The sequence below is a fragment of the Oryctolagus cuniculus genome, chromosome 11, assembly GCF_964237555.1.
Source record: "Oryctolagus cuniculus chromosome 11, mOryCun1.1, whole genome shotgun sequence".
In the NCBI taxonomy this organism is placed as follows: Eukaryota; Metazoa; Chordata; class Mammalia; order Lagomorpha; family Leporidae; genus Oryctolagus; species Oryctolagus cuniculus.
Window position 1 is genome coordinate 115,833,300 of NC_091442.1, and position 19,969 is coordinate 115,853,268.

Here is a 19,969-nt window from a genome sequence, read left to right on the forward strand (position 1 = left end):
CCGTGCGGGGGGGCGGCGCTCAGTGACCTCGTGGCAGGGTCTGTTTGCCGTGGCCCGGGCTTTGTGCCTGCCTCACTGCACCTGCCGTCGCAGTGCCGCGTGGCGTTAGCAGTCACACTTGCAGGGCGCTCCGCCCCCTGGTCAGCCTGCTCCCTCTCGTCTCCCTCGGACACTCATTGTGACTCTGCTGTCGTTTGGGTGACTCCCAGAGCCAGGGCCCATGGGCAGCGTCACGGCGGGGTTTGGTTGGGACTGCGGCTGGGCAGGGCAGGGCCTGGGTGTAGAGGAGGAAGCCTACGTCTAGAGGGGAGCGACCTGCCCTGGCCACTGAGGTGGGCAGGGTGGGGTAGAGTTCTCCCCACGCCTGCTGCGTCCCTGAACCTCAACACTTTTTTTTTTTTTTAAGATTATTTATTTGCAAAGCAGTGGTGGGGGGAGAGGTTTTCCATCTGCTGGTTCACTCCACAAATGGCCACAATGGCTGGGGCTGGGCCAGGCTGAAGCCAGGAGCCAGGAACTCCATCCAGGTCTCCCACGTGGCTTCAGGAGGCCAAGTACTTGGCCATCCTACACTGCTTTCCCAGGCACATTAGCAGGGGACTGGATCAGAAGTGGAGCAGCTGGGACTGGAACCTGCGCCCGTGTGGGATGCTGGTGTCCTAGGTGGCGGCCTGACCCCAGTGCCTGCTTGTTGGCCACCTGCTGTGTGCTGAGCAGTGTGCAGGGCCAGGGGTGCAGAGCTGTGTCGCTCACTCTGCCCCAGGGGCCGTGGCCGAGGTGTGGCCAGTGACATTCCCCTGTCCCTTCCCCTCCGTGACAGCCAGGGGGACGTGGCCCTGCCCCCGTACTACCAGCCCGAGGAGGACGACGAGATGCCCTTCATCTGCTCCCTGTCGGGCGACAACGGCATCATGGGCTGCCACGAGATCCCCCCGCTCAAGGAGCAGGGCCGCGAGTGCTGCCTGTCCAAGGACGACGTCTACGACTTCGGGGCGGGGCGCCAGGACCTCAACGCCAGCGGCCTGTGCGTCAACTGGAACCGCTACTACAACGTGTGCCGCACCGGCAGCGCCAACCCCCACAAGGGCGCCATCAACTTCGACAACATCGGCTACGCCTGGATCGTCATCTTCCAGGTGAGGCCGGGTGGGCCGGGGTCAGGCAGGTGCCCGCGCCAGGCGTTTGCCACCTGCGTCGCCGAACCCTGCTGCCTGCTGGCACCAGACAGGTCCTCAGGCCCGTTTTAGAGACGGAGAACTGAGGGTGACAGACAGGAAGCGTGCTAGTGACTGGAGTGGGAGGACCAGGATTTGAACCCAGCCCTGGGGTCCCAGCAGGGGGTTCTGAGTGCAGAGGAGAGGCAGGGCTGTTGGACAAGGCACGGTCTCACGTGGGGGTGCGGGAGGGGCCATTCCTGGGGGGGTGCCAGGCAGAGAGAGAGCACCGGCGGCAGGGGTCCCCAGGAGCCTGGCTGGTCTGGAGCGGGTGGGAGGCGCGGTGCCCCCGTCAGTGTGAACATACCTCACGGCTCCGCTTGCACGCCTGTCCGGGGAGTGGGGCGGCGGGCCGTGGTGCGTTGCCTGACCTTTCTGTGCCTCGGTTTTCTCCTCTGTAAAATGGGGGCAGTGACAGTCGCCCGCCCCCGGGTGGAGATGAGGGGAGCAGAGCACTCGGGCCCTGTGCTGTGGGTGCCCTGCCACAGGGCCCTCCCGCTGTCCTCAAGCCCCCAGGAGGTGGGAGGGCCTTCCCAGGCTGGCCCACACACTTGCCGAGGGGAGCAGCGGGGTCATGGATTCAGAGCCATAGGCCGTGTGCGCTCACTGTCCAGTGGCCGTCCAGCCCGAGAGAGCGGGTGCTTGGGGCTCACGTGCTGGGCGTTTGCCAGAAGTGCACAGAACAGCTGTGCTGGGGTGGCCCCTGTGGTCTGGGAGGGAGTGGGTGTAGGACCGGGTGAAGGGGGACAGTCCCAGCAGCCCCAGGGCTCCGTTAGCTGAGGCTCAGGGACGGAGGGTGAGTGGCCCAGCTGCTGAGCCAGACCCGGTGCCCAGGGCCCTGCCCCTGCAGCCCGCCTGCCCTGGGGTGGCGGCTGGAGACAGGGTGGGCTCTGGAGTGCCCGGGTGGAGTCCGGGCTCCACTGCGGCTTGGCCGTGTGGCGCCGGGCAAGGCCCTCACCTCTCTGAACCCGTTTGCTTAGCGGTGTGACGGGGTGAGGAGGATGGCTGCTCAGCAGGGGGCCGCCCGCCTCCCTCACGGCCCCTGTGTGGCTGCAGGTGATCACACTGGAAGGCTGGGTGGAGATCATGTACTACGTGATGGACGCCCACTCCTTCTACAACTTCATCTACTTCATCCTGCTCATCATAGTGAGTGTCGGGCAGCCGGGGCTCGTGGGCAAGCTCAGGCCCACGGCCAGGGGCCTGCGGGAGAGGAGGGGCTTCGGGAGTCCCCGGGGAGGTGGCTGGGAGCGGGCAGGAGGGGATGTTTTGAAGCCCAGCCGTCGAGCAGTGATTGGAGGGGCGAAGGTCACTTCCCACCGCCCCGGCCGTGGAAACCCACTGGGTGGCTCCGGCTTGCCTCACACCCACCGCGGGAAACCCAGTCTTCGCTCGACCTCAGCCAAGGTCACAGCCCCCAGAAGGCAGCTTGTCGAGGGTGCCTGCCCACCCATCCTGGGCGCGGGAAGACGCGAGACTCTGCCACCGTGGCCTGAGTCCGCTTCTGGGGCTGGGTGTGGAGAGGGGACACTGGCCCCGGTGGGGACCTGGAGGGACTCCCACCCTGCGGGCAACCTGAGCTCCGCTGGCCCCTTCTAGGCCAGCACTGCCCCTCCCCTCCCCTCCCCTCCCCGCCCACCCCACCTCTGCAGTCTCCAACCCCACTGCCGCGGTCCCCAGGTGGCAGGCAGTTCCTTCCAGGAGCCGAGCCGCTCACTCCCCCTGCTGCAAGGCTGGGCTCTCTGGCTTCCTGTGCACGGGAGGGGGGGGGGGTCAGGATGCGCTGGCAGGTGGCTGAGACACCTGCTGTTGGCTTAGCTCCGTGCCTTCCCGGGGTGGCTGGGGGCCTGGCGCCCCGAGGAGACACCGGCGAGGGAGAGCAGCCGTGCTCGTGTTCGGCCTTGCCATCCGTTGGCTTGTCCATGCATTCATCGAACGTTTGGGCGTGCCTGCCCCGCACCAGGCCCCGGGCTGAATGCTGGGGAGAGAGTGGCGAGTGGCCAGCCCCGGCTGCGCCCTCGAGTGGTGCACAGGCTCGCTGGGGAGGTGGCTGGCAGCAGGCGGCTGCTGTCCTGCATCGCACAACAGAGGGAAGCCTGCGGAGTCGAGGGGGCCCGGGAGGCCCCCGGTCCGGCCTGGAGGAGGGGGTACCAGAGCTGGGCCAGGAGGCCCTGGGGGTCAGCAGGGAAGAGCCTTCTGGAGGGGCTCGGCTCACAGAGGCCCTGCGTCCGGTGAGAGTCCTGCAGGGCGGGGTCACACACCGCGTGGGGTGCTAGAGGAGCCCGCACTTCCCGGGAGGGCGAGGGAGGCTCTGTCTGCTGCCCCCGCGGAATCTGAGTTGTGAACTCACAGCGTGACCCCGGAAGGCTCCTTAGCGCCCAGCTCACAGGGACGTGGGGACGTGGGGACGTGGGGACGTGGGGACGTGGGGACGTGGGGACGTGGCAGCTCCTCAGCCCCGTGCCCTGCGGGGTGCCTGCCCCGGGGGAGCTCAGCGGTGCACCTGCTGCTGTCACCACAGCTATGGCTGGGTCCCCGTGGCCCTGTCCCAGGACACTGCTTCTCCAGGGGCTACCAAGGGTCCAGGGAGCAGAGCCTGAAGCACCCTACAACCCTGGCTGTGCGGGGCCTGGCCTGGGCCGCATGGCTGGTGAGGGCTGCTCACCTTCCGACCCAGTCCCGGTGACGCTTCTGATTAGAAAACTGTGGGCTCGGTTTGCCATTTTCACAGATGAGGAAGTGGAGGTCCAGAGGCGGCAGGAGCCTGCCTGGGTCACCCCAGCAGCTGCGAGGGAGACAGGGCCGGGTAGCAGTGTCCCAGCCCTCTGCTCCTCCGCACGCCTCACCCTGGCCTGGGCCGGGCTGCCCTCAGATGGGAAAGAGCAGAGCATCCTCTGGCCACAGAGGCAGGGATTTTCCCAGAGTCCTCTGGGACAGGAAGTCCCCACCCCCACCTGCCAGGATCCCAGCCATGCTGAGCTGGAGAGGGATGGGGGTGGGTGCTGTGTTTTCAAGAACGTACTGGGGGCAACTTGAGCACGATGGCCTGCGGGGAGGGGGCTGAGCCCTGGAGGGCCCTGGCGGTGGAGGACGTGGGGGACGTGACGGGCAGCCTGTCCCACCTCCCCTGCAGGCACAGGCAGTCAGGCCTATCCGAGGGAAGCTTCCTTCTCCCTGGCTGGATGCCCACCTAGGGCAAGGGTCCAGGCCACGAGGTAGACTCAGGTCTTGGGGAGCCACCAGGGGCTGTGGCCTCGGTGCTGAAGTCTGGGGGCCCTGAGGGGAGCAGGGCCTGGAGGCCGGCCCTGCTCGGGCCTGGGGAGCTGCCTGGGCCTCTGCCCACCCTGGGCCAGGCCTCAGCGATCTTCTCTGTCCCCATCTGTGTCTGTGCCTCTCTGTCTCTCTGGGCCCTGCCACCCTCCCCTGCTCCCCTCTGCCATCTCCGACCCGCGCCCCGTGCCCTCCGTTCCTGTCCCCCTGAGCCTGGTCTCACGCTCTCTGGTGTCTCTGTCGTCGTCTCTCTGTCCCCGCTGGCTCTTGTCTGCTCCCTGCTCTGTCCTATGGTGTGTCCTTGCCACCTCTGCGTCCCTGTCTCCATCGCTGTCTCCTGTCTCCGCCCGCCCCTCTGTCCCTGTCCTCTCCTCCCATTGGTTACAGGTGGGCTCCTTCTTCATGATCAACCTGTGCCTCGTTGTCATAGCGACCCAGTTCTCGGAGACCAAGCAGCGGGAGCACCGGCTGATGCTGGAGCAGCGGCAGCGCTACCTGTCGTCCAGCACCGTGGCCAGCTACGCCGAGCCGGGCGACTGCTACGAGGAGATTTTCCAGTACGTCTGTCACATCCTGCGCAAGGCCAAGCGCCGGGCCCTGGGCCTCTACCAGGCTCTGCGGAGCCGGCGCCAGGCCCTGGGCCCGGGAGCACCAGCCCCCGCCAAGCCCGGGCCCCCGGCGGCGGAGCCCCGGCACTACAGTAAGTGGCCCAGCCGTGTGGCAGCACGCAGTGTGCAGTGTGCCGTGTGCAGGGGGCGCGCCCAGAGGCTCAGAGCACCTCCTCTCGGCTTCCTGCTCCCGTCCCCCTTACAAGCCCCCGGGGACTCCGGGCCCCACTCCTCCCTGCCCTCTGCTTGTCCCTGTCACCTGCCCTGGGATCGCAGGAACTCAGCCTCAGCCGGGGTGGTTCCTTTGCACCCCCATGGGTACACGGACGTGGGCTCTGCCCCTGGGAGCTACACTTGTGAAGGAAGGAGCAGCTGTCTGCCCTAAGTCTTGTGAAGTGAAATTTTGCTCCCCTCTGGGTCGCTGCTGCCGGCCACAGCCAGACTGAGCCACGAGGCCGGGCTCTGGGCACGCAGTGGCCATGGGCCTGCCCCACAAGGCGTGCGTGCTGGGGACCCCGCCACCCTCGGGCCATGCTCCAGCGTGGGTGTTCCTGAGGGTTTGGCCTGGTTCTCAGGCTGGGAAAGGGCCCTCCCGTGTGCTCGTCAGCTCACCTGCGAAGGCAGAACACTGGACAGCGCTGTCCCCAGTTTCCAGGTGGGGAAGCGGACTCCCAAGGAGCCGAGTGCGTCACCTGGAGGGACAGTGTGTTGGCGGCAGGACTCGGTGTCCTGGGATGTCACAGCTGCCGGGGCCACGCTCAGCACCTGCCTCCTGCTGCCATCGCACGGCTCCCTGGGGAGGAGGCTGCCCCTGAGCTGCAGAGCGTGGGGGGCTGTCTCCATGTGTGTCTGAGCACCACGGCTCGTGCAGGACGTGGCTCGGGCCCACCAGGCACGTGGGAGTCAGCCCCCCAGGCCCTGCCCTGCAGCACCCTCCTCGCCCCGCTTCACCCTCTGAGTCTGAGATTGTGGGAAAATGCCACCCACCGTCCACAGCGTGTGGACGGGCGGACGCCCATCTTCCTGGAGGGGGCGTGTTTACTTCCAGGTGCTTCCTGACGCCGCCCCCTTCTTGGGAAAGTCCTGGGGGCGCTGCTAGAGGGACGTGGAGCTGTGTGCCTCTCCCCTGGCCTGGGCGGAGCGGTGGGGCTGGGCCGGGAGGGGCTCACACCTGCCCTGCGGGGGCTGAGGTGGGACGCCACCCCCACCCCCTCCCCGCCAGGCTTCTGACTGCCCCCCCCCCCAGTAGCGCAAGCGCCCAAGGGCCTCGCTGGGGGCTTGGGTGGTATCTGGGGAAGAGGGAACACAGGGCAGGTGTCGAAGGCTTCTCTTTCCTGTTAAGGTCGCTGGTTTTTGCTGACCGGCACGAAGTGGGTTTGTTCTGGGGAAATACAGGAGACATGAAGGAGGAAGCCCGCGGCCGGGGAGAGGCTGGCGTGCCCCTCTGTGAAACAGCGCAAGACCGGCCCGGGGGTCTCCAAGGAGCCCCAGTGCCTGGGCAGCCAAGGGCATGTGAAGCCCTGCTCCCAGCCCCGCCCTGCCCAACAGGCCCCTCCCACAGGCGGGAGAGCCGAGGGACACGTGGCCATCTTGGCCTCTCTGCCCAGCTCTTTGAGACTCACCCGGGGCCCAGGCTCCTTGGTGGGCTCTGTGAGCGGCTGGGGGCTGCGTGCACACAGGGCAGCCCCTGCTGTGGGTGCCCGTGCCCGCCGGGGACACAGCCCAGACAGCCCCAGAGAAGCCGTCCCAGGGCCTGCAGCCCCTCCAGGCAGACCCTGTGCCCCGGGCAGCGTGGGCGCCTGGTGCGGGCACCCACTCTGCCCTCTGTTTGCTTTTCCAGAGCTGTGCCCGCGCCACAGCCCCCTGGACCCCACGCCCCACACGCTGGTGCAGCCCATCTCTGCCTTGCTGGCCTCTGACCCCACCAGCTGCCCGCGCTGCCAGCATGAGGCAGGCCCGGGCAGCAGCGACTCGGGCCAGGAGGACTCAGGCTCCGGGGGCTCCGGTGGCGGCGGCGATGACGAGGCCGAGGGGGACGGGGCCCGGAGCAGCGAGGACGGGGCCTCGTCGGGCCTGGGCAGGGAGGACGAGGAGGAGCAGGCGGCCGGGGCGGCCCGGCTGTGCGGGGATGTGTGGCGGGAGACGCGGGCCAAGCTGCGGGGCATCGTGGACAGCAAGTACTTCAACCGCGGCATCATGATGGCCATCCTGGTCAACACCGTCAGCATGGGCATCGAGCACCACGAGCAGGCCAGTGCCTCGCGGGCCCGGGGTCTGCCGGGGTGTCTGGAGGGCGGCGGGGGCAGGGGATGCGTTCGGCTCCTCCCGAGCAGCTGGGTCTGGACACGGGGCCCCGCTGGTCCCGGTCTGCCCCGGCCTCGCGCCCTCACCTTGCCACATGAGCCTTCTCCAGTGATCCTTGCAGAAGGTCGCTCGCTGGGCTCCCTGTGGCCATCTGCCCGGCACCAGGCCCCTCGGCCCCGCCCACAGCGCACCCTCCCACCCCTGCTGCCCCAGCGCCTGCCTCCCATGCCAGGGACTCTGGTGGCCTTTGAAGCTGCCCAGGCCTGCATGTGGGGGCGGTGGGGGGAGGCACTGCTGGTGGAGTCGAAGGCTGTGCCCCAGCCCCCAGGGGCCACGGAGGTGAGAGTGCGGAGAACTCAAGGGGTGTGGTGCCTGGGGGAGGGGACAGCTCCTGGGAGGAGTGGGGGGGTGACGTGGCAGGGCCACAGATGCCCCCAGTCCGTGGGCCACGCCCGGGACGAGTGCAGTCCAGTGTCCATTTGGGTAAGCACCGTTTTCTGGCTCCCATTGCCCTCCTGCCCCGAGGGGGACGACCCTCACCTGCCCCTCTGGACAGCAGACGGTCTTGAGGCCCCGGGCGGGTTTGGAGTTGCCACACCCTTTCTGCAGAGGCCCCGCCCACTCGGCGCCCCGGGGCCACCCTCTTCCCCTCCTCAGCAGCTCCTCCACTTTACTCAGGTGCGGCCCCTGGGTCTGCGGGTGGGAGCCTCGCAGAGATCTCTGGGGAGGAAGGCCGGCCAGAGAGGCCCCCAGGGAGCAGCTGGGGCCGGCCCAGGGGCCTTGCTGCGTCACAGCCCCGGCGTGGGCCCTCCCCGTGGTTGGCTGCGGCCAGCTGCTGAGGCCCCTGCAAGCTGCTGTGAAGCAGTCGGTGCCTTGGTGGGCTGCGGAGGGAGCGCTGACCCTGGGAGCAGCGGTGGGCCCGCAGGTCGGCGGGCGTTGAGCGGCCGGCGTGGCAGCTTGCCGCGGCCCCCCTCCCAGGCCAGCGGGTGCTCCCCCGCCCACTCCTCACTCCCGCCACGTCCTGACCCCGGCCGTGGAGCCGAGGCCGCTGTCACCTGTCACTGGGCTGCCTGCAGCGGGCGGGGAGGGGCTCCTGGCCAGGCAGCCGGCCCTCCTCGGGGTCCTGTCCTGTGGGTCCTTTACGTCCGGGGAATGGGCCACAGTGGGCTGAGCACCTGCTCGTGGGGTGCCCTCAGCCCCCCTCCACCCGAGGTTGGGGGCTCTCTCTGGCCCCTCCCTCCTGCACACCCTCTGCAGCTGGGCAGGGGGCGCTGGGCCTGCCCCACCTGGTCCCACTCTGCCGAGGGACTGGAGCGGGAGGGGCAGAAGTGGTAAGAGCCTGGCGCGCAGGAGGTGCCGTCAGCAGTCCTCACCCCAGAGGCTCCCGTCGGAGCCGCCCTCCGCCCTCCACAGGGGAAGCTTACCGTCGCTGTCTGGAGCCTCAGAAATTAATTAGTTCAAGAAAAAGTGCGGGGGTGGAAGCATTTTTAAAGTGCGCTTTTTAAAGCGGCCCGGAGTGGCAGCCACTGCTGGCGGCTGTGCGCGGGGCCCGCCCATGGGCCCGCGGGTATTTTTGCTGCGCTCCCTACGCTCCCAGACAGGGCTCGATCCGCCCCCATGTTTATTTCAAGCAGCTCGGGCTGGCTGGGGTGGCACCGCAGAGAGGGGGCCTGGGGCTGCCGAAGCGGGGCAGGGTGGGGGACGCAGGTGGGCAAACAGCACACCCCTCACTGCCTGCCCGCAGCCCCCTCCCCGCCACCGCGGCCTGCAGGGAGCCCTGTGTGCCACGGCGGGGCAGGACAGGAGCCCTGGCCACCCCTGCCTCTCTGGCCCCGCGGTACTGCAGGGAGAGGCCTTGGCTGGCCTGGTGGCCGTGCTGTCTGGGTACTGGGTGGGAGTCCCGGAGAAGGAGGTGGGGCTGGCGCTGTGTGACCAGCAGGTGGGCCAGGCGGCTGGGCAGGCGGAGCCCTTCAGCTGTGGTCACGGTGTCCCTGCCCTGCCTCACCGCAGCCCTGAGGGGCAGGCAGGATGCGTGCGTCCTCCCCACTGGGCAGGGGGGAACCCGAGGCTCCCTGGGTGAAATGGTCAGCGTGGTGACGTGGTGAGCGGTGGGCCGAGAGGCCCAGGAGGCCGGGGCCACTGGGGGCAGTGGAATTGGGGTGGGGCACGGTGGGGGGGGACCATCAGATCGGCTGTTGGAGCTGGCCCACACCAGTCCTGGTCCACGACCCCTGAGCTGGGCAAGGCTGCTCTGCAGCCTGAGATTGGAGGAGGTCACAGTGGAGAATGTAAGGGGAGGGGGAGGGCACAGTGGACATGGGGGGGAGGGCACAGTGACACGGGGAGGGGGAGGTCACGGGGGGAGAGGGGGAGGGCACAGTGAACATGGGGGGAGGGCACAGTGACACGGGGAGGGGGAGGTCACGGGGGGAGAGGGGGAGGGCACAGTGGACACAGGGGAGGGGGAGGGCACAGTGAACATGGGGGGAGGGCACAGTGGACACGGGGGAGGGGGAGGGCACGGGGGGAACGCAGGGGGAGTGAGCAGTGAGTAGGTATCGTGAGGCCAGCAGGGCCAGGACGACCCCAGGCCAGGACGCGGCTGCTGTGTCGGCCATAGGGACCACATTCAAGGCCTCCTCGTTAGCAGATTTTCACTGCAGGCTTGCTGTCCTGTCAGCCCACCCAGCGGACAATTCTGGAAAAGGAAGGGGGGGCGGGTTAGCGGCTGACAGTCCAGTAAAATGGTCTGTATTCAGGGAGGCCTTCCAGGAGGTGGTGACACTGACATGGGTCCTGAGGGGTGAGCCAGAGGGACCAGGGGCAGAGGCCAGGAGCACGGTTTCTCCAAGGACCTTGAGCCCCGGGCAAGTGCAGACTGCCCAGGGGCTGCCAGGCCTGTTCCTTCACAAATGGCCACAGAAGCTCTGCTGGACAGGCCAAGGCCAAGGCGCCTGGGCTGAGGGGGTGGAGCCAGCGGGAGGAGGCCTGGGGTTCGAGGCTGGACTCCAGGACCCTGGGTGGGCACTTGTCTCTGGGCCTCAGTCTGGAACCCAGGACAGTCTTGCACCGTTGGAGGCAGAGGCGAAGCCGTGGCCGGGCCAGGGCAGTGGCGTGTGACTCCTGAAGGGGCCCTGAGCTGGAAGGGCTCCGAGGGGCCCGCGTGGAGGCCCCCCTTATATCTACCCCACAGCGGTGGCCAGAGGCTGGCCCTGCCCCCACTGCCCATCTGCCTCTTGGTGTTTCCTGCCCTTGCGACCTGTTCTTGCACTGGGCGGGTCTGCGCCATCTCCAGCAACCTCTGCTTTCTCTGCCTTCTGTGTGTGTGTGCATGTGCATGTGTGTGCACGCGTGGGTGCATGTGTGTATGCACGTGTGCATATGTGTGTGTATGCATGCGTGTGTGAGTGTTTGTGTGTGTGCGTGTGTGTGCACGTGTGTGTGCGTGTGTGTGCGCGTGTGTGCGTGTCTGTGTGTGTGTCCGTGTGTGTGCACGTGTGTTTATGTGTGTGTGCGTGTGTGCACGTGCGTGTGTGCGTGAGACGTGTGGCTGTGTCCCTGACTCCCATGGTGTCCCCGTGTCCTTTTCTTGGTCCCTCTTTGAGTCTGCATCTGTTTTGCTCTCTCTGCACACCCGAGTCTGCCTCTGGCTCCCTGTGTCTGTGCCCGTCTGTCCATCCTTCAAGCCGTCTCGGCCCCGCCTCTCTCCACGTGCCCTCTCTCCTCGGTCTCTCACACGCGGTGTCTGTGTTCATCTGTTTGTCTCTCGCCCACTGAAACACCCGTCGGAGTGATGGACAGCCCATTAGGAAAGATGAACAGGTGTGCGCCGGCAGGGACACAGCTGCTGCGTGGGCAGGGAGGCAGGCGGTGACCTTTCCCGGAGCGCAGCGGCAGGCGTGCGTGCAGCCTGTGTGGCCAGTACTGGGCGATGGCCGTGATGAGCTGTCAGCTCCAGGGTTTTCGCGTCTGTGACGCGGCTGGGGTGGGCTGGGAGCCTAGTCAGCCCCGGCCCCTCCCCGCTGGGAGCCTCCCCGGGGTGTCTCCCCCTTTGGGACCATTTTGGGAGTGAAATGTAGTTACGGACAGAGGTGGGGCCGCCTCCTCTCCGCTGGGCTGGAGAGGAGTCGGCGCTTTCATTTGATTTTCTGGGCACAGGCAGGAACCTGGCGTTGGGTTATTTTTTTCCTTTTCTGCATTTAATGCTCCCGGAGTCAAAAGTCAGGCTGTGGCTAGGCGGGAGTCAGCTGCCCGGCCTCCGCGGCCTCTGCCTGGACACCACTCTCCTCCCAGTCGCTGGACACCACTCTCTCCTCCCGGTCGCCGGCTCTCCCTGCCAGCTCTTGGGTCTCTGGAGATGTCACTTCTCTCAGGAGTCCACCTGGCTCCACTTGCATCCTGCAGTCAGCGTCCTGGCGTGGTGGTCAGCCTGGGCTGCGGGCAGCGTCTCCCGACGTGGTGGTCAGCCTGGGCTGTGGTCAGTGTCTCCCGGCGTGGTGGTCAGCCTGGGCTGTGGTCAGTGTCTCCCGGCGTGGTGGTCAGCCTGGGCTGTGGTCAGTGTCTCCTGGCGTGGTGGTCAGCCTGGGCTGTGGTCAGTGTCTCCCGGCGTGGTGGTCAGCCTGGTCTGTGGTCACGTGGTCTCCCGGCGTGGTGGTCAGCCTGGTCTGTGGTCACGTGGTCTCCCAGTGTGGTGGTCAACCTGGTCTGTGGTCACGTGGTCTCCCGGCGTGGTGGCCAGCCTGGTCTGTGGTCACGTGGCCTCCCGGCGTGGTGGTAATCCTGGTCTGTGGTCACGTGGTCTCCCGGCATGGTGGTCAGCCTGGTCTGTGGTCACATGGTCTCCCAGCGTGGTTGTTAGCCTGGTCTGTGGTCACGTGGTCTCCTGGCGTGGTTGTCAGCCTGGTCTGAGGGCCCTGTCCCCCAGGGGCAGTGGCTCCCCACTGATGCCCCCTGGCAGCACCACCCAGCGAATGGAGTGAACGGAGGAGTGAGCGGATGGGCTCGGCGTCCTGCAAGGGCAGAGAAGTTCGCGCTGGGTTCAGTGCCCAGCCCAGCCTCGGTTTCCCCATCTGTGAAGAAGGCAGGCTAATCGTGGCCACGCGGGCTACGCTGGCAGTCAGTGCTGTGCTGGTGGCCACTCAGCCAGGGCCACATGGCCAGGGCTCAGCAACGGACCCTTCCTTTCACCGTGGTGAAAACCAGAGGATCCTGGGGCGTGGCCCGAGACCGGTCATCCACCCCTGTCTCACGGACCAGACAGGGCGGGCTCAGCTGGGGGAGTGGCTTGCCCAGGGTTGCACGGCCACTGTCCACACCGGGCCTGCCTGCCTCCCGTACCCCTGGTCACGGCTGATAGCAAGGCCTGTGCCCTGGGATGGTGCCACCCTCAGATACAAACCGCAGTGAACAGTTCCAGGGACAGAAGGGATCTCTGGGGCTGGGGGAGGGGCTGGTCTCCCCCGGGAAGCTGTGACTTTGGGCAGGTCCCTCAGCCTCCCCGGGCCTCCCCTGAGAGCCGCCTTGGGTGCTCTGTGTGCGGGGCTGTGCCTGGTCTCCCCCCTGCGCTGCTCCAGCCCCTGGGTGGCCGCCTCGTCTGCACTTTGGGCATTGTTTTCAGATCCTTGCAGGGTCAGTCCTGGGCCCCCACCCCGTGCTCCACCATCTCAGGGGCCCTGGGCGGCAGAGGCGGGCGGTCCCCAGGGCCACCGTGCAAAGCGGGGAGCTGAGCTCCCCGGTCACAGAGCCAGGGCGAGTGTCCGGAGGGGACCCCCAGCTGCCCTCTGGCCTGACCCGGTCACCCCGCCCACAGCCCGAGGAGCTGACGGACATCCTGGAGATCTGCAACGTGGTGTTCACCAGCATGTTCGCCCTGGAGATGATCCTGAAGCTGGCCGCCTTCGGGCTCTTTGACTACCTGCGCAACCCCTATAACATCTTCGACAGCATCATCGTCATCATCAGGTAGCCCTGCCCCCGCCCGCCCCCCGGGGCAGGGGCGCTAAGGAGGGGGACCTAAAGCTCCGACCCCAGCCAGTACCCCAGTGCGAGCCGGTTGCACGGAGACAGCAAGGGAGAGAAGGTTGGGAGTTAGCAGCGTACATGCCCAGGCTCACGCGCGGAACAGGGGGCGTAGCGGCGGGTCGGAGGCTGCCCTCCCCCCAGAGCGGGGCTGAGCGGGAAGAATCTGCGGAAATAGCCGCGTCCGCGGTCACGTCCGCCGATTGGTCACACTGCTGGTGCGTTCCCCGTGGTTCGTGGTGCACGCTCCCAGCGAGAAGAAGTGCCGCGTGCTGACGGGAGCCGCCTTCCTGGACTTCCGTGTGCTGCGGGCCAAGGGGCCCCCGTGGGAGGGTGTCAGGGACAGAGCCCTGTGTGTGCCTGGTCGGGTGAGTGACCGGAAGCTCTCTGCCCTCTGCCCTCCGGCCTCCCCGCGCCGCCCGGCCAGCATCTGGGAGATCGTGGGGCAGGCGGACGGCGGCCTGTCCGTGCTGCGCACCTTCCGGCTGCTGCGGGTGCTGAAGCTGGTGCGCTTCATGCCGGCGCTGCGGCGCCAGCTCGTGGTGCTCATGAAGACCATGGACAACGTGGCCACCTTCTGCATGCTGCTCATGCTCTTCATCTTCATCTTCAGGTGAGCGGGCGGCCCGGGCGGGACGGGCGCGCTGGGCGGGGCTGGGTGCCCGCCCCTGAGCGCCGCCCCGTGCCTCCCCAGCATCCTCGGGATGCACATCTTCGGCTGCAAGTTCAGCCTGCGCACGGACACGGGAGACACGGTGCCCGACAGGAAGAACTTCGACTCCCTGCTGTGGGCCATCGTCACCGTCTTCCAGGCGAGTGGCGGCCGTGTGTCAGCGTGTGCGGGGAGGCGGGCCTGGCCAGCGGGCTGCGAGGGGCTGGGCTGACCCGCGTCGGCCCCCTGCTCCCCGCACAGATCCTCACCCAGGAGGACTGGAACGTGGTCCTGTACAACGGCATGGCCTCCACCTCGCCCTGGGCCTCCCTCTACTTCGTGGCCCTCATGACCTTCGGCAACTATGTGCTCTTCAACCTGCTGGTGGCCATCCTGGTGGAGGGCTTCCAGGCAGAGGTGACCGTGGGCCCTGCAGAGGAGCACCCTGGGATGCCTGGGCGGGGAGGGGAGGGGGTCGCCAGCGAGGTGGCCCGCTTCCCATCGCAGGAAGTGTGCACATGGAGGCTGCCCCGGGGTGCAGGCCCAGGCCTGGCTCTCGCAGACCCTGCAGCCGCCGGGACTTGGGTTTGCAGCTGCCGCCTCCTCCAGTCTCAGGCTCTCTGGGCGCTGCGGTCAGCAGAGGCGGGGTTTGCAGCCCAGGTGCTCCGTAGCTTCTCACTTCCCATTCCCGAGCCTCAGTTTCCCCGTCTGTAAAATGGGGGTGGAAACACCCAATGGGAACCTCAGAAGGGAGTGAGAAGGGAGAAGCCGAGCTGACCTGCGCCCAACGTGGTGCTGACTTTCAGGGGGACGCCAATCGCTCGTACTCGGACGAGGACCAGAGCTCGTCCAACATGGACGAGTTTGACAAGCTCCCCGAGGGCCTGGACTGCAGCGGAGGTAAGCCAGCCCGGCCCGGAGCCGTCCCCAGCAGTGGGCGAAGGCCGCCCAGCTGCCCCGCAAGCCCAGGCTCCGGGACTGCACATTCCCTGGGGTTTGTTGGCGTTTCTGAGCGAGAGGCGCTGCAGCTTGGCAGAGGGCAGGGACCCGGGTTCCGGGGTTCCGGACGCAGGAGCCGCTGTTGCCCGCCACGGCCCCCGCACGCTGCGGCCTCCTGGGTGGAAGCTCTGGGCCTTAGACCGGGCGTCTCTGGGCAGCTCAGGACAAGTCTCCCCCACCCCCAGCCCAGTGAGGGACAGTCCTGTACCCGTGTGCGATGGTCCAGCACAGAGGCAGGGGCTGCACACACACACAAGCGGCCGAGAGCCCTGCGGCGGGCGTGGACGGGTGCGGCGGGCGTGGATGGGTGTGGCAGGTGTAGACGGGTGTAGTGGGTGTAGACGGGTGTGGCGGGTGTAGACGGGTGTGGCGGGTGTAGACGGGTGTGGCGGGAAGGCTTCGGTCCCGCCCGCGTCTGTTGCTCGCTCTCATGCTGCCTCTGCTGCTCTTCTGTCCTGCCTGTCCTCTGTCCCTCTGTCCCTCTGTCCCTCTGTGTCTCTGTCCCTCTGTCCCTCTGTCCCTCTGTGTCTCCGTCTTCCCCCAGATCCCAAGCTCTTTGCACTCCCCCTGACCCCCAACGGGCACCTGGATCCCAGTCTCCCGCTGGGGGGGCCCCTGGGCCCCGTTGGGGCTGCAGCACCCGCCCCCCGCCTCTCACTGCCGCCAGACCCCATGCTGCTGGCCTTGGAGTCCCGCAAGAGCAGCGTCATGTCCCTGGGGAGGCTGAGCTGTGACCAGCGCTCCCTGGTGAGTCCTGGCGGGGCGCATGGGGGTGCCCCCTGCCGGCGTGGGGTTGTGGAGGCCGCCTGGAGAGAGACACCCACAGGTCAGCCTCTCAGGTGCTGCCGCTGGGGGCACTGTCCAGCCACAGCCAGGCAGGGACCGTGTCTGGGGGACCTGTCCCATGATGCCCAGTGCCAGAGCAGGCCGTGGCGACGAGGGCTGGGTGGATGAGGAAGTGAGTGATGGCGTCCACTGGGCTCTGGTGCAGAGAGCTGGGTCTCCACCCCGCCATGCAGGTGTGCGGGAACGACCTTGGGGTCAGCTAAAGCTGGCCTCTGGCCTCTGCCTGCCTTTCCTGGAGACGCAGTCTCCTTGCCCGGAAATGGGAACACAGCCCTAGCCCGGGACCTCCCCAGGGGGTGGGTGGGGGGCGCTGACGCGAGCCCGCCTCCCCAGTCCAGCTCCCGGAGCTCCTACTACGGGCCGTGGGGTCGCAGCACGGCCTGGGCCAGCCGCCGCTCCAGCTGGTCCAGCCTCAAGCACAGGCCGCCGTCCGCCGAGCACCAGTCTCTGCTCTCTGCCGAGCGCGGCGGTGCCCGGGCCTGCGAGGGTGCCCGGGACGAGGCCCTGCCACGAGCCGCAACGCCGCACGCCCACCCTGCGCACTACGGCCCCCAGCCGCCGGCGCACCGCCACCGCCGCCACCGCCGGACGCTGTCGCTCGACACCAGGGACTCGGTGGACCTGGCTGAGCTGGTGCCCACCGTGGGCCCCCACCCGCGCGCGGCCTGGAGGGCGGCGGGCCCGGGCCCTGGGCACGAGGACTGCAATGGCCGGGTGCCCAACCTCGCCAAGGACGTCTTCACCAAGATGGATGATGGCCGGGGCGGCGGCGGGGACGATGAGGAGATGGACTACGTGAGCAGAGGGGCTGGGGGGCGTGGCCTGGGGCGGGGCTTCGGTTGCCCACACCTGAGCTGGGCCCGCCCCTGGGAGAGACCCCCTGGGTGCCCCCAGTTTGCTGGGCGGACGGAGCGGGCAGCTCTACGTGGTGCTGACGGAACACGCCTTGCCCTGCTCTGGCCAGACCCTGTGCTTCCGCGTGCGCAAGATGATAGACGTGTACAAGCCGGACTGGTGCGAGGTCCGCGAGGACTGGTCCGTCTACCTCTTCTCCCCGGAGAACAGGTGGGTGGGGCAGGGCTGGGCAGGGCCGGGGCAGGGGTGCTGTGCCGGTGCAGTTGGGGGGGCTCCTCTGGAGGCAGAGGGAAGGAGGGGTGCTGGCGTGGTGTGGGCTCCTCCTGGTGTCCTCCCGGTGCCGGGCACCACGTTGGACAGTAGTCTAGGGCATCGCACCTGGAGGCAGTAGCATTCCGGCAGATGCCCGATGGGTGGGAGCAGTAGCAGAGTGAAGTTGGCACTGTTGCGTGAGCAGAGAGTGGAGGGGGTCACTTCCTCCAGGCCCTCCTGGGCCCCGTGTGTGGGCCCGGGCCTCTGCCTCCATTCCTCAGTGGCCCCGGGACCGTCCCTGCCCAGGTTCCGGGTCCTGTGTCAGACCGTCATCGCCCACAAGCTCTTCGACTACGTCGTCCTGGCCTTCATCTTCCTCAACTGCATCACCATCGCCTTGGAGCGGCCCCAGATCGAGGCCGGCAGCACCGTGAGTGGCCGCAGGCCTGGGGCGGGGCGCGGGGTGAGGCCGAGGGACAGGGCGTGAGCCCCAGGGCGCTCAGCCAGGCCAGGCCGAGCCGGACGGGGAGCTGTGGCCGGAGCTTGTCCTTGGGGGGCCGGGGTGGCCACCCTGCAGGGAGACGTGGGCTGAGCCAGGAGCTGGGCAGCCGGGGTTGGGGGTTCCATGGTGGCTCCCGCTCCTCCAGGAGCGCATCTTCCTCACCGTGTCCAACTACATCTTCACGGCCATCTTCGTGGGCGAGATGACACTGAAGGTAGCCCTGCTCCTCTCGGACCACCCCTGCACCTGAGCCCCAACCCCCACCCCCCTGCAGGTCCTGGGTGGGGGTCCCGGGGCCCAGAGCGGGCAGCAGGCGGGCACGGCGGGCACAGGCTGACAGTGCGGTGGAAGGACCTATGGGAGGCGTGGGCGCAGGGACAGAGTGAGTGCCTGTGAGCTGCGTGGGCCAGGCGTGCCCGGGGAGACCCCAGTGGGATGACCCGACGGGCCTGCCCCTGTCTGGCACCTGCCTCACACCCCCCAGCCCTCCGCCCGCTCCCCCGCCCCTTGCCTGACCGTGCTGACCACAGCCGCGGCGCCAGGTGGTCTCGCTGGGCCTGTACTTCGGCGAGCAGGCGTACCTGCGCAGCAGCTGGAACGTGCTGGACGGCTTCCTCGTCTTCGTGTCCATCATCGACATCGTGGTATCTGTGGCCTCGGCTGGCGGAGCCAAGATCCTGGGGGTCCTGCGGGTCCTGCGGCTGCTGCGCACCTTGCGCCCCCTGCGGTGAGGCCCCGTGCGCCGCCCCAGCGGGGAGAGGCTGCAGGGAGAGGGTGGGAGAGGGAAGGGCAGGGCAGGGCGGAAGGGGGTCCCGGGACGGCTGCCCGCTCTGCGTGTCTCCAGGTGGCTCACGGCCATCCCTGGGTGTCTGTCGTAGCCCAGGACGCAGTGTTGCCCCCAAGGGGACTGGGCACAGTGGGGCGGCGGCAGGTGCCCGGCTGTGTGTGTAGCCCTGCGGCCTGGGGCTCGCCACCTGCTCTGCTGAAGTCTGGGTTACTTGGCTGCCGTCCTCACACCCCAGGGGGCTCAACCCTGGTGGCTCTGGGCTAAATGCGGGGTACCTCAGCCTGGCCGTGGGCTCACCCTGGGCCCTCCCTGTCCCCAGCGTCATCAGCCGGGCTCCGGGCCTGAAGCTGGTGGTGGAGACGCTCATCTCCTCGCTCAAGCCCATCGGCAACATCGTGCTCATCTGCTGCGCCTTCTTCATCATCTTTGGCATCCTGGGGGTGCAGGTGAGGGGTGCCCAGGGCCTGGGGTGGGCTCCAGCCCCTGCCCACCCTCCCCACCCCACCTGTGCTGGCCACCTGGTGACTCAACTGCCAGTGCGGGGAGGGAGACAGACCCGGGTGCGGGTGATGGAGCCCCAGCCCGCCCCTTGGAGCACCGACCTGGCATCCGCCCCCTCCCCAAGCTCTTCAAGGGCAAGTTCTACCACTGCCTGGGCGTGGACACCCGCAACATCACCAACCGCTCTGACTGTGTGGCCGCCAACTACCGCTGGGTGCACCACAAATACAACTTCGACAACCTGGGGCAGGTGAGCGCCACCCAGCTGCCTCTGTGGGCGCCGGCCGTGGGCTGAGCTGACCCTGTGGTTCCTCCTGCCGTGGCCCTGGCCTCACCGCTTTGCGGGGCTCAGAGGAGCTGAGTGCAGCGAGCCCGGCCGGCGCCCGATACTGTCGGTGCCTCCCCGACCCGCAGTTCTGACGTCCTCGGCAGGGGCTTGAGGCTAAGCCAGACCTGGGCGCGTGGCGCAGCTCTGCCACCCCCGTCGGCGTGGCCTCCCCGAGCCCGCTTCCTCACCTGTGAACTGGGAAAAGCAGGCAGTGGCAGCGGTCAGAGTGCGCCAAGCACCTGCTGGGGGCCGGGCTCTGGCCCCCGTCACTCCCCGCCCCTCTCCACTGCCCCCAGCACACGGCTCCTGCCCGGTTCCCGGCTGGCAGACTTGCCCCATCTGACAGTGCCCAGGCGAGGGCCGGTGGCTGCCGCCTCCCCAGCGCCTCCCTCCTGCCCCCTGCATTGGCCTCTCTCCTGTGAGCTCACTCCCGCAGAGGAGCTGGGGGGCTGCAGGCCTGCGCCTTCCCGCTGCGTGGCCTCAGCCAGAGCCCACTGAAGCCCCCCCGCTGTGGGACCAAGGGGCACCCCCTCTGCTGGGAGAGGAGCCCCGGGGCGGTGACTGGCGGCAGGAAGTGGACGCGGGCACTGTGTTTCCCAGTCCATCACACTGAGGGAGCCGGGGAGCCAGTGAGACCCCTTCTGTGAGCCTGGTCCGGGGCCCGTTCACCCCTGGGTCCTACCCCAGGGCCAGTCCCTGGCTTGGGGGACTTGGTGGCCTTGCCTGAGGCCCTGGGAGGGCACTCAGAGCTGTGAGGAGGGCGCGACCTGGCCTGCAGCCTTCCAGTTGTGCTCCATGGCAGGTTCCTGGCCCCTCTGGGCTTCGGTGTCCCC

The 19,969-nt window shown here is 68.1% G+C and overlaps 1 protein-coding gene across 3 annotated transcripts in view; it reads left to right on the forward strand.

Annotated features, from left to right (window-relative positions):
* Positions 1 to 19,969, forward strand: part of CACNA1I (calcium voltage-gated channel subunit alpha1 I) — a 90,412-nt gene that overhangs the window by 54,255 nt on the left and 16,188 nt on the right. For 2 of the 3 annotated variants that reach the window (XM_070051501.1, XM_070051500.1), the window contains exons 5-21: positions 821 to 1,136; positions 2,271 to 2,363; positions 4,872 to 5,184; positions 6,933 to 7,342; positions 13,206 to 13,357; positions 13,842 to 14,027; positions 14,109 to 14,226; positions 14,328 to 14,483; positions 14,873 to 14,966; positions 15,610 to 15,812; positions 16,245 to 16,706; positions 16,876 to 16,976; positions 17,325 to 17,448; positions 17,666 to 17,734; positions 18,051 to 18,247; positions 18,627 to 18,753; positions 18,933 to 19,058. In XM_070051501.1, coding sequence (XP_069907602.1) covers positions 821 to 1,136; positions 2,271 to 2,363; positions 4,872 to 5,184; positions 6,933 to 7,342; positions 13,206 to 13,357; positions 13,842 to 14,027; positions 14,109 to 14,226; positions 14,328 to 14,483; positions 14,873 to 14,966; positions 15,610 to 15,812; positions 16,245 to 16,706; positions 16,876 to 16,976; positions 17,325 to 17,448; positions 17,666 to 17,734; positions 18,051 to 18,247; positions 18,627 to 18,753; positions 18,933 to 19,058 — 3,247 coding nt within the window. The remainder of the gene's footprint in view (positions 1 to 820; positions 1,137 to 2,270; positions 2,364 to 4,871; positions 5,185 to 6,932; positions 7,343 to 13,205; positions 13,358 to 13,841; positions 14,028 to 14,108; positions 14,227 to 14,327; positions 14,484 to 14,872; positions 14,967 to 15,609; positions 15,813 to 16,244; positions 16,707 to 16,875; positions 16,977 to 17,324; positions 17,449 to 17,665; positions 17,735 to 18,050; positions 18,248 to 18,626; positions 18,754 to 18,932; positions 19,059 to 19,969) is intronic. The other variant, XM_070051502.1, reaches the window with a different exon arrangement.